This window comes from Bombus flavifrons, chromosome 2, assembly GCF_040668555.2.
Source record: "Bombus flavifrons isolate JBK064 chromosome 2, iyBomFlav1_principal, whole genome shotgun sequence".
Taxonomy (NCBI): domain Eukaryota; kingdom Metazoa; phylum Arthropoda; class Insecta; order Hymenoptera; family Apidae; genus Bombus; species Bombus flavifrons.
In genome coordinates, this window is record NC_138443.1 from 14649084 (window position 1) to 14661324 (window position 12241).

At 38.2% G+C, this 12241-nt stretch overlaps 2 protein-coding genes across 5 annotated transcripts in view; one reads left to right on the forward strand and one right to left on the reverse strand.

Annotated features, from left to right (window-relative positions):
• Nucleotides 1-8044, forward strand: LOC138189728 (uncharacterized). Its single transcript, XM_069131859.1, has 5 exons — nucleotides 1-169; nucleotides 2961-3871; nucleotides 4662-6540; nucleotides 6981-7936; nucleotides 8012-8044. The coding sequence occupies exons 1-5, from the start codon at nucleotides 1-3 to the stop codon at nucleotides 8042-8044; spliced, it is 3948 nt and encodes a 1315-aa protein (XP_068987960.1).
• The window catches only part of LOC138189938 (tyrosine-protein kinase CSK), a 27558-nt gene continuing 23298 nt past the window's right edge, over nucleotides 7982-12241 (reverse strand). For all 4 annotated transcript variants that reach the window (XM_069132258.1, XM_069132257.1, XM_069132259.1 and 1 more), the window contains 4 exons: nucleotides 11660-11855; nucleotides 11480-11566; nucleotides 11300-11392; nucleotides 7982-11220 (listed from right to left, as the gene is read on the reverse strand). In XM_069132258.1, the coding sequence (XP_068988359.1) occupies nucleotides 11125-11220; nucleotides 11300-11392; nucleotides 11480-11566; nucleotides 11660-11855 (472 nt within the window). In that variant the 3' untranslated portion in view covers nucleotides 7982-11124. The remainder of the gene's footprint in view (nucleotides 11221-11299; nucleotides 11393-11479; nucleotides 11567-11659; nucleotides 11856-12241) is intronic.

The window sequence follows — 12241 nt, forward strand, 5'->3', positions numbered from 1 at the left end:
ATGATTAATTTACCTCAGCATCTGCCGTTCGTGTCGTCGATTATGCCAAGCCAGAACGTACCGATACAACAGACGAGCCAGAATTTCCCGATAACGTACCAACAACCGCAAATGGTCACCCAACAAATGCAAACCACTCCTTCCGTTGCTTATCCAACCAATCCGCAAGGTATTTCGCTAGTGTTGCAAGACTTATTAACAGTTCGTACCATCGTATGTACATGTATGTATATATATATATACGTATGTATGTGTATATATGTATAGTGCGTGTATCGATTATCGACAGAGCTGGGATTTCACTGGTAAATATTGCTTCTCGGATCGACGATCACGGTCGAACGGATTCGGTTTAATGAAACGCTTTGAGAACCTAATGAAGGTTTTTCGTTGCAATTCGGTGGTAGTGGTTTCGTAGTATTTAACGCGTTGATCGTGGATACAGAGTTGGTACGGTGGTCATTTAAGTTTTCTCAAGGGGTTTTTTTTGTTACGAGTTCATTAATTTCGTTTTTTATCATTTGGGAGAATTTTGGACGATGTTGTTTTGGTAAATATAATAAATTTCCAATATGTACAACGATGTAGCCACTTAAGATAAGACGTTCATTTGGTTAGTTTCTTTTATCATGAAAGTTAGCAGATTTCCGATGATATTTCGATAAACGTTACAAATTTCTAATGTAACGGGTGTAGTCGTTTAAAAGGAGAGTTTTTTAGGTAACGAATTTATCGCGTACTTGTTTTCCTAATTCGTGAGGATTTTAGATACTTCGATTAATATGATACGTTTCGGATGTAGGCCGTAGTGTGTGTGTGGTTGTGACGATTGTAGAAAATATGGGACGATATTTGGTAGAAAAGTAAATCGAAAATGTAAAATAAAAGAGAAGAAAGGAGAAAAAGATTGCGCTTCGTCGTAAAAATAACTAGACTCGCATTTCCAATCTCTTCCTGATTTCTATATTTTTCAATAAAATTCGTCAACTTTCCTCTATTATTCCTGTCGTTTTATTCAATTATTTTTTATTTCTTTTCCTGAGATTTCCAATATTTTCAAAGTAGGTACATCCTCTCTTACGGGTAGTTCTTATTGTTGGCCAAGCTTGACGATTTTTCAAAATCGAGTTCCTCGGAGAATTCAAATAGAAAAATTTCGTTTCCTGTGGTTTGACGAAATATTTCATACGATGGTCACAAGTCACCAGGAAATACCTAGTCGCGTTTCCCTTATACAAGAATTTCACATATTCTCAATCAACTCCACGCGCCAACTGCTTTTGCCTTTGATTTTAACCTGCTTCTATCGTCCCCGTGCTCGTTTAAAAAATATCGTTAATATCATTTTGTATCAAATGAAACTAACAAAGCTGCTAGACAAACGGATATTACTCGTTTCCTGAAAAACTTTGTGAATTTATCGGCTACCGTCGAAAGCTTATATCGTCGAATTTATCGCGTTATTTCCTTCTTCGACTATCTTGTATCAAAATACTCCTTTTTTTTTTTTTTTGCCACCGAGTGATCTGAAATTCAAAAAAAATAAGCAAACTTGTCACATTTTTCGCCTGTGATCTTCGTATTAGGTTACGCTGTGAGCATAAAAAAATGTTAGATTTTAAAAAAGTATGAATAACCTTTGGAAAAATGTTGCGCGCGCAAAATTTATGTTACATCGATCGAGTCCTAACGCATAAAGCTAAATTATTATTCGCATTATATTTTCGTTCTTCTATTTTGAATGACTAAATTACCTTCTATATATAATGTGAGTTGAAAATTGAATATACAGTAAAAATTGCACGCGAAATTTCACGTTAAATAAAAAACGAGTCGAGAGTTTATCGAGCATGGTCGATTTTACCTTAATAGAATTCTACCGCGAAAATTACGATACAGCTCATTTCAGAATCGATTGTTCCTAAAATAAAGTCCTGTAAAGGAATTTCGTTTCGCAGTTCCGATCCACATTTTTATATCAAACACCTTTAGGATCGCGGCACGATTTTCAATCCACCGTGAACGAATATTCCCATTGTTGCGACGATGTAGCCATTCTCGATATTTTCACAGACAAAAAGTGTCTCTTCGTGCTTCCCACGATAATTTCAATCTTCTTTAGTACAGCCAACGACCTTAACGAAGTGATTAAAACGTTCAAACCACGAAGTACCGCGAGCATTAAGCTTTATTTCACCGATAGCTTGTTTTTAAAAACAGATTCTTACAAACAATTCCTTCGGTTTATTCAAACCACGAATTTTAAGATATATATATATATATATATATATATATATATATATATATATATATATACGTAATACAAAGAGAGCACTTGTTTAAATTCGTATTAAGCTAAATCAGTCCTCTCCTGACAAACAAAAATATTTCCTGTGTAACGTGTGTTAACCGTATGTTTAAACATCACGTGTTCGTATACCTACAATTGTATTACCAAAAGCACGTGAACATCTCTAAATATTACAAAGATAAACATTTTTTGCATACGGTGGAGTTGCCATAAAACCGTCTATCACATATAGAAGAATTTACGCGATACTGCTAGATCATACGATAAATTAATTACTGCGCTTAATTCTGATCTGAATTTCCCAGTCTCTAACGCCGCGATGATAAAACTACGCGCATAATCCATCTAAGAAAAACGTCGATGATCCTGCAAACATCGAAAAATATGATTCTTAGAATAATATTGAAGTGAGAATAATTTCGCGCTTACCATCGTATTTAAATCAAATTATTAACTTCTTCCTCTGATATTTTTCCCTATCGTCGATCGTAAGTGAGATATTTAAGATTACCAAGTTGGATAGGACACCCCGTATAATAACCGAAGAAAAGAATATTTATCCGTGAACCGCTCAACCGTACGATTCTTTTATACTAAACGATGCAAAAGGACACCGTTCGTCCGTTAACTCGACAAATTATCAATACAGATCCCTTCAAGCCGTTCTACCAACTCCATCAAGCGGACGTATTCCTGGCGAATCACCAGTACCAGCCAAATCTGCAACCTCCAAGAAACACGTACCCGTCGTCGTTTCAACCAGCCCCTGTGCAAACTCAAGCCAACTACGGTAGCCTGCCTCAAAACATCCTCGACCAGATTCGTAGCTGCGTTAGTAGCGCAGCCCCGATATTTATCCTGCCAGGTGGTTGTCATCGACAAACCGGTGCAAGCAATTTAAACGAAGGCGTAGCGCAGCACAGCACAGGACAGTCGACAAATGTGAATCCCTTCGCGTCCTTCCACTGTCCACCCTCGTTCTATCCTTATCCGGTGCCTATGCCGGTGTTGGAGCCATTCGGAGTTCAAACTCGAGGCAAAGACGGTTCTCGCGGTTGCTTCTCGTGCTGTCAGAGGAAGCAACGCGGCTTGGATGGCAAGGAATACGCTGTAGGATGTTGCTGCGACGTTTACGAACAAGAGGAGCATCGTTGCACGCCTACGAACGGCGATACTATTTGCTCGAAACGAGATTGTCCAGTTTCCATAAGTTTGCAGGCGTTGGCGTCGCAATTTCTCTCGCTGCCAGGAATTATTTCTTGCGCTGCTACTAGGTTAATTTTACGAAAAATACCTGGATCGAATATAACCAGTAGCACGGAGGACACGATGGATAAGGCGCTCAAGTGCCTGGAGACGCTGAACAAGGAGCAGCTGCTGGCCGAGTGCAGAAACTCGCAGCAAGCGAACGCGCTCATCAACCTTCACATGACTACCAATCCTCCGGTGAATATTATTCCGCTGCTTACGTTGCTGCAACTCAAGGTGAACGTTTTGAAGGCGCAGGTGGAGAATTTGATTAATAAGAAGGTGACGGAGTGTCAAGGATTTGGATTCGAGGTGAGCATCTTCGTCTCGTGCTTCAATGCTGTCCTTCTGAATTTTTTATTAATCTTGCTTAACTTTCTCGGGATAATAAATGAGGTCGCAAGTCCATTCGTTTGTTTGCAAACTCGTTTGTCCCAATTTCTTCTTCTACTTTCTTCTACCTTCTATCTGTCTAGTATTTAACGATTCTTTCGTGATTACATTTTGCAAGGATACATCCAGTTCATTGCAACGACCTTATTTCACGAATGTATCGGGAGAATTCAAATCGTATAGCCTTCTATAAATGATTTAAAAGCACGCAAAGGTCAAAGTCACATTGAACGTTGAAACCATCGATGGTCGATTCAACGACACGGTCGTGTAAAATATAAAGCGCGAGGTCGCTCGAACGAGATCGCAAAGCAAATCGCTGCAGGTCAATTAAAATTGTCCCAAGAATCGAAAGTCGCGTTTGCGACTCGTAGAAATGATTCCAAATCATCTCACAGTCGTAAGAAAGTGAATTCAGGGTTTCGTCGAAAATGCACAGGTTCGATCGAAGCTCGTCTCTTATTCGATAAACCCGAAAAGAAATTCGACAAATCTGAGAAGATTTCTCCGTTGCTTCGATTCCTCGTTCGAACCTCGCTTTCCCGAAAGCCAAAATTAACCCGACGATGCTCCGTTTTTCACGTCGCTTAACCCACCCTCTGTCTACCCACACTTCGCTCGTAATTTTCGAACAGAACGTGAATATTACGAAAACACGTTCGCTCACAGGCGCACGAGGAATATCATTCGCCATTGTTTGTGTTTCCAGGTAGAGACTAGCGGCCCCATAGATCCAACCGTGCTGTCGATGAAGACGAACGCCGAGCTGCGTCAACTGTTATCAGCTTTGCGGCAAAAAGAATGCGACGAGAGGGTGAACGTCAACTTCTCGCCCTACCATTCTCAGAAGGTGATCGCCGAGTGCCGTCTGAACAACGTTCAAGCGAAAATTCGCCAAGTGGAGACGGAGTTCGACAGGAGAAGAGACATCTCGGTACCCGGTCCGACTCTCACTTCCAGAATTATCCGACAGTTTTCTGAATCTACGTGCGCGTTTGGCTTCGCGCAGACGGGACTGTTCGAGCCTTATGTACAGGGAAGAATGTCGGACTCGCCAGATCCGTTTGCACGAAATCCGAGGAGGCTCGCGTTGAAGCCTCACGAGCCTGCACAGAGAACTGTCCAGTGGAAGGAAGAAGATAAGGCCGTTGCTACGTCTGAGAATGGAACGACCACGTGCAGAGACGCGGAAACCGGCGAAGATTGTGTTGTGCGTTCGAAGGAAAAGGGAATGGAATCAAAATCCAGCGAGGACACTTGTAGCTGCGAAGAAAGTTCCTCGCAAGAGAGTCTCGATGAGGATAAAAAAAAACTTGGCTTAAGAATCGATCGGCATGGAAACGTGATCGTAAGTAGCGCGTGCTGTTCGAGAGACGTGTCCTTGTTCAAACTTGCATCGCGTATTGTTGAGAAAATGAAGCAGGTTTCCGGCGAGGATTACGCGGAGAACGAAGGAGAAGAAGCGAAAGGAGAAGGGCGTGAGTCGAGAGACGAAGAAGAAGATTCTGTGATAGAGTTTCGTATCAAGGAGATTGGCGTCGACGGTAAAGAGTTTGAGATAATTACGATTGACGATGATGACGAGGATACGAAAAGTAAGACGTTCGATGGTGGAAAAGCGAGTATTAAGAAGGAGCGTGAAAGTGATACGGATGTTGGAGAGAAGGTGGGCGTCGGGATAGAAACCGGTACGTTGAGAAAGACAGATATCGAAGAAAACTCTGAAGGGATAGAAGCTTCCGTTGATGCAGGCTTTCCAATAAAACAGGAGACCGAAAGTATAGAAAGAATGATAGATTCTGATTACAAAGACATTAAGGAAGAACCAGCGGAAAAGGGCGAAAGCGATCAGAAGCGTTCTACGACGACAGCTGGTGTAGAACCAAAAAAGGAGGCGGTAGTCTGGGAATCAGATGCGAAAGTAAAAGCAAAACCTAAGGATTACGTCCTCGTAACTAAGAAAGAAATCGTTCGAAAGCCTGACAACATCGAATCGCTTGGTGTTACGTCTTCGTCCAAAGAAACTGCAGTCGAAAAAGAAGATGACAGAGCGTTTAAAGAGGAACCAATCGCTGAGAACGTCCCGATACACCGAGAAACTGTAAATCAGACGGTTGCAAACAGGCATCCGTCCCGAAAGTCGTCTTCTGATTTGTATAAAACGTTGAACTACACCGTTATAGCGAAGCCAGTGAGCCGAAATAAACAACGAAAGAAACTTGAATGCGTTTCAAATAAAAACGAGATCGATTCTGAATCGCAGAAAAAAGATAGAAAAAGGAAAAATATACAGATCGTCTCCATGATGACAAGTGTTAAATATAATAAACAATTTGTAGATTTCTGGGGATGGAACGATGCGAATGAAAGGCACATAGAACGTGATTTCTCGGAGAGCGTCGACAAAGAAAATGAGAATGACGAGGATGATAGATGTGTTCTTCCAAAGAAAGAACATTCTTCTATGACACGCAGCGACGAACAACGTGAATTAGTATCGATGGTTCCTACGAGCACCGAAACCAACGATGACATTGAAAAGAATACACTTGCGGAAAAGATGTTCCCAAAGAGTCGTCGAATAAATGGTGAGTAAATACGTAATTATGGTAATATTATAATACCTTGATACCTTAGATAAATTATCCCGTCTACTATCTGAAAACAGCCAAGAAATATCTTATTGCCTGTTTATGCTGCCTTTGTTTTTCTTTATTCAATTTAAAATATTTTCTCGTTACCTCGCAACAGACTGTACGATGTATGTCTTTGCTTAAAAAAATAAATAAAACACGAGCAACTTCAAATATCTCGACATATCTGGTAAAATGGAAAAATTGTCAGATGGGGTATTTTAATTAAAAAGGAGAGGATACTCGGTGAATATCATTGAATCGATCAGAGAACGATAGGAAATCATAAAAAAGCAATGCTTTTTATTTAGTTGGGATAGTACAGATTCGGTATTGGGTATACTTCGAGTAACGCGCAAACGTTACAAAATACAAGCGACCAATATGATTCGTAGGCGAGAAAATGACAAATGGGCTGAGACGCTTTCCACCGCTGAAGCATACATATTCAAACGCAGCAGGAACAACAGCCGAGATCTCGGAAAATCTACTTCGTCGAAAAGAGATTGAGTCAAACTGCTCGAGGATCGTTTGCGATAGAAGTAGCTCTTATCATTGCAGTTCGAAAATGGAAAATGGCATTGTCTCCGTGATATATTCCATGATGGAAAGTCGGTTTGTTTCCTTGAACTCGTTGCTCGGCAATATAGCGAATTTCCAAGGCGTCCTCTCCAATTTCCATCTCAACAAATCGTTCAACGATACTCACGACGAAGGTAATTTAAATTCGAATCGAGACGACGCAAAAAATAAAAGGCTAAAATCGCGGAAAAACAATTGGATTGCACTTCCGCCGAATACGAACGCTTACAACGATGGTGAGCACGATGTTTCCGGAGGAAATCGTGTTTCCGTTGGCGAACAGTGTATTAACGTGCACGAAACGAGACATTCGATAATCGTGGACAGAGAAAAGAACGATTATCTGCTGATCGGGGGTTCTGTTAGCGGCCAATCTCGAGAATTATCGAGAAACGGTTTCAAACGACCATATCATACACGTAGAAACATATTGATAAGAAGCCGATTGAAAAATTCGGGAAACTCGAGACACGAGTATCTGCGTCCTTTCACGATCTTCAAACGATTGAAGGGAAATAAAATAGTTGCGTCTCAGACAGGTTCGCAAATCCAACATCGACTAAAAGCTAGACAAAGATTTTTAGCTTTGCCTGGAATACCCGAGGATGTGGAGACGTTAAGCAACGGTAAACACGTTAATGCATTTGTAACGATGAATAGCGCATCTGAGAACGTAATAACGCAGCAGAATAGTAAACGTAATAATTGCGACGCTGTTACTGAATGCTCCGCTCTTTCCATTGATCGTTGCTCGGCAGAAAAGCATCAGGTAATTGACGGTCCTCTCAATGGGATGGTAGTAAATAAACAGATATAGTTTGAATGAATATCACGATTTTATTAGCGTTTGGCAGTAAAGTATAACGTTGGAGATTAAATGGAGAAATAATGACATAAGAACAAACGAATATCGTATAGATTTACTTTTGTGCGAAATGAAATTTTCTTCCAACTAGCATCTCTCTTCTTTGAAAGTTGTACTTCTCCGGAACATCGTACAAATGCTCTCTAATCGTTTGGTGTCTTTGGAAGACCCAATCGTATCGATAAAAAAAAAAACGCAAACTTTACATATCAGTGTACACACGATATATAAATGATCCTCTTAAAGAGAAAAAGAAAAACATTGTCAATAGGCGAATATACACGTTTGTCTCGTAGTTGGAAATAATTGTAACCGGTGAGCGAATACAGTACACCTTCTTCCGTTTTAGTAATCGTTAATTTGCTTCGTTTAACGGCTGTTATCTCTGATCGATGAACCACAGTTTATAGCTGTGGTCAACTGTCTACTGAGAATCTTTAGAATCGGTAATCTATATTTTGTAACAACGCGGCCATACAGGTCAAACGCTCTTCTACACCCTCAAAATCGTACGGGTCGAATTTTCTTGGAGGCCAGAACTTTCTTAATGTAAATTCACTTCACGTGCACTGCCATGCACGTGCATTGTCACAGTCATCCACGTCAACGCAAAGGCATTCAGTTCTTCAGACATTTCAGATTCAAATACATCCGTGCATTGTAAACTATAGTCTGTCCAAGATCAATTGGTTGATCAAGATCATCGAAGAAAGAGAAACCCCACACCGTATCCGAATCCCAATATAACGCTGATTCTGTTCTTCGTTTCTCGTCTTAAATACATAAATATAGAAACACGTGAACTTACATTTTGTCTTAAAAAAAAAGAAAAAAAAAAAAAAGAAAAATCGAAGCGTTTGATAGCTTTAGAAAAGAAGAATATCTCGCTCGTTAGTTTATCCAGAGTCAAGGATGTAACTTTGAATAATCAATAAATTTTGGACAAACTTTAGCGAACTCATCCGAATCATGAATATCGTATAATTTGTTATTCAATATGTATATATATATTAAATTTCTTACAAACTAACAAACTTATCATAAGTAAAAAATAAACGAATCTAACACACTGGTCGCACTCATAAAAGCTTAATGCTGATCTGTAACAAAATCTCGCTTATATGTTAAATTACACAGGATAATTATGAAGTAACGTTTGTCACACCACACTGTAAATACGATGCGGCTTAAAAAAGATATAACAAAATGTATGTTTCGATATTCAACGTAGAAACGTGAGAAATACCAAAGCAAGGGGAGAATTGACATTCGATATGGATTACGTTGGATGTGAGATATGCATCCATGAATGTCTTCATAGTCGCAAATAGAGGTCGACAAATGTAGTATCATCGAAAAAACGTTAGGTACTGGATTAGAGCCATATACATTATATTACATACTATCGAAGTTATAAACGGACTGGTACGCTTATAAATACGCTACATATTTATTACGACTATTCTACGACTCAAACTAGATACGCACTTTCGCGAAACAGATTCGGTCTATCGTTAAAGATTATTATCGTTCTTACAAAGCTCGGTTCAGTCATGACGGTCCTTCTTTCGGATACTATTGCAAGTAATGAAAAAATGCGAGGAACTGAGTACATTGGCTTTGATTTCGGATAATAAGTCTCTGCGTATATGATTCTGATAGAAATTATGTAAATTAGATCCAAAACCTGATATCAAGTAACATACTTTGTATACCAATCTTCCAGTTTTCATAGCGAACCAAGAAACTATCTCTTCAACATTTGTCATATTTTTTCTATTTCGCTTGAAACTACCTATTCTCTACGAATAAATATCATTAGTCCGTTATAACCATTGGAGAAAGTATTAAATAAGTGGTAGTTCCTATATTACAGAAGGAAGATAGAATAACACGAAACGCCTACGGTTTAATTACTTTAAATATGTAATTATCCGATCTTTTCTTTTTTTTCTATATCATTGCGTTGGGTAGTGCAATTGAAATATGGACATTCGGATAGTTATGTAAAATAACCATCTTAAAAACTAAAAACAAAAACATATAGACAATTCTTGTTAAATCTTCTAACCAATATCAATCTGTGTATTGGAAATATTAATTCTTCTTATTTTTCCCATTCTGATAACCAGATATGTACAAAAGTATTTACAAATACATTTACATCACTAATATATAGTCAAATATCTCAGGGGCAACTTAAATAATCATGTATAATAGTCTGCAATAATTTAGTTAAAAATTAATACTTCCTATGACAAATCTTTGATTAAAAAAAACGTATACGACTAACAAGTACTTGTAATCTACAATCACTATAATACGATACAAACATCTCTCTGACAAACCGTCGACGATAAAAATCTAGTTACCTTTCTTCTGTTCTACCGTTACACGTAAGTGAAAAAATTCCAATATATCCATCCTTATACAAGTTAAGTCCAAAAGATTACTTTGTAATAAGTATTTATCATGAATAATTACGTCTCATTTTCTTTAAATTCAGTTCAATGTAAGGCGCTTCTTACACCTGGAAATATTTCTCGAGTCATGACAATGACGAAAATTGCTCGAAAAACCGCGAGATTAAGCAGCTTTATAAAGACTGCCATACTCGACCTTACAAAAACACGACAATGAAAGAAAAGAACTAAAAAGAAAAGTAATTAAAAAAAGGAAAGAATTGTATTGTGAATATCCTTTCAAGTGTTACCTGAATTTCGGATGTACAAGTTGAACTTCTTTCGTTCAAGAATTACAACTTGGCCAAAGGCACGATTGATATATATTAATTTATATGGAAAGTATTTTTGTAAAAGAATATGAAGACTAAAGAAACATCTTTAAAAATAAAAATAATAATAATAGCGATAATAATAACGTAACAATAAATACAAGCAACGCAGATTCTACTTTTGTACAATAAAAAATGTACAATAGAAAATTGCTTTTTGTAGCAAAAGTATTTAGAGCCACTACCTTTGACCCTGACTTAAAAAAAATCTCGAAAATTCTAATTCCTTCTTTTATGTCTTTTCTACTTTAATCTATGAATAATAAGTAGCATTTCTTCTTTTTCTTTTTTCTTTTCTTTAATTCACACCTTTGGTGTACTCAGCTTTCAGTTGACCCAGCACTAATTTTATATCGTAAAAAGTAGGTCGGTTTTCAGGTTGTAAGTCCCATGCCTGGTAAAGAATATTTACTTCGTAACAACGTATAACATAATTTTTACGTATATATATCATAGAAAATTTCTATACGTACTTGTCTCATGATATCGTAAACTTCGTGAGGACAACCATCAGGTGGCTCCATTTTATATCCCTTTTCCACACACTTCACAACGTCGGCTAGTGGCTGAAATCAACAGTGAAGGAAATCAATGTGGATTACTTTAACACAGACGATAGTCCAACAAGAAAACATACATAGAACTCTACTCACAATTCGTGGATATGGTACACGTCCAAAGGAATAGATCTCCCACAAGAGTATTCCAAAACTCCACATATCAGACTTATTTGAAAACTTCTGAAAACAAGAAATTGCAAATTGCGTATATACGTGAATAATGTCGTTAAAATTGGGCATTATGGAATCGGTATTTCACAACTTGATATTTACATTTTGCTTTAAAGCCTCTGGTGCAGTCCATTTGATGGGCAGCTTCCCTCCTTCGAGAGAAAAATTTTCGTCCCGTGCCAAACCAAAATCCGACACTTTCGCAGAGTTATCCTCCGCGACGAGAACGTTTCTCGCGGCCAGATCTCTGTGCACTACGTGTCTGGATTCTAAATACGCCATGCCTGCGCACGTGTCACTGAAAGGGAACAAAATGCATATTTAAAACCAGTCCTCTCTGACACACGAGACGATATAATTTATGCAAAGTGTAACGGCGCGCTGATTTCAACGAAGTTTCGTAGATAAACAGAAAATATTTTACCTCTTGCGTCCAATCAACTTCTGTTAAATTTACTTTCAATAAATTAAGCTTTGATTCAATTTCAAGTAATGCTAGTCCATATTATTTATTTCAAGATTGCGTCAGTGCTACTTATTATTACAATAGCATTGAATTATCTGTCACATGTACCAATTTAACTTTTGTTTCAACGAGTAGAAAGACATAATATCTTAAGAAGAATTTTAACCAAGACTATATATTTTGTATCTTTATTTAACAACAGAAAAACAACGATTGAG

Bases quoted from the DNA above. Each gene is read 5' to 3' on its own strand.
- LOC138189728 (XM_069131859.1), top strand. From the start codon at position 1: ATGATTAATTTACCTCAGCATCTGCCGTTCGTGTCGTCGATTATGCCA. The intron at 170-2,960 runs GTATTTCGCTAG...TTATCAATACAG, and splicing joins TTATCCAACCAATCCGCAAG to ATCCCTTCAAGCCGTTCTAC. The intron at 6,541-6,980 runs GTGAGTAAATAC...TATGATTCGTAG, and splicing joins AAAGAGTCGTCGAATAAATG to GCGAGAAAATGACAAATGGG.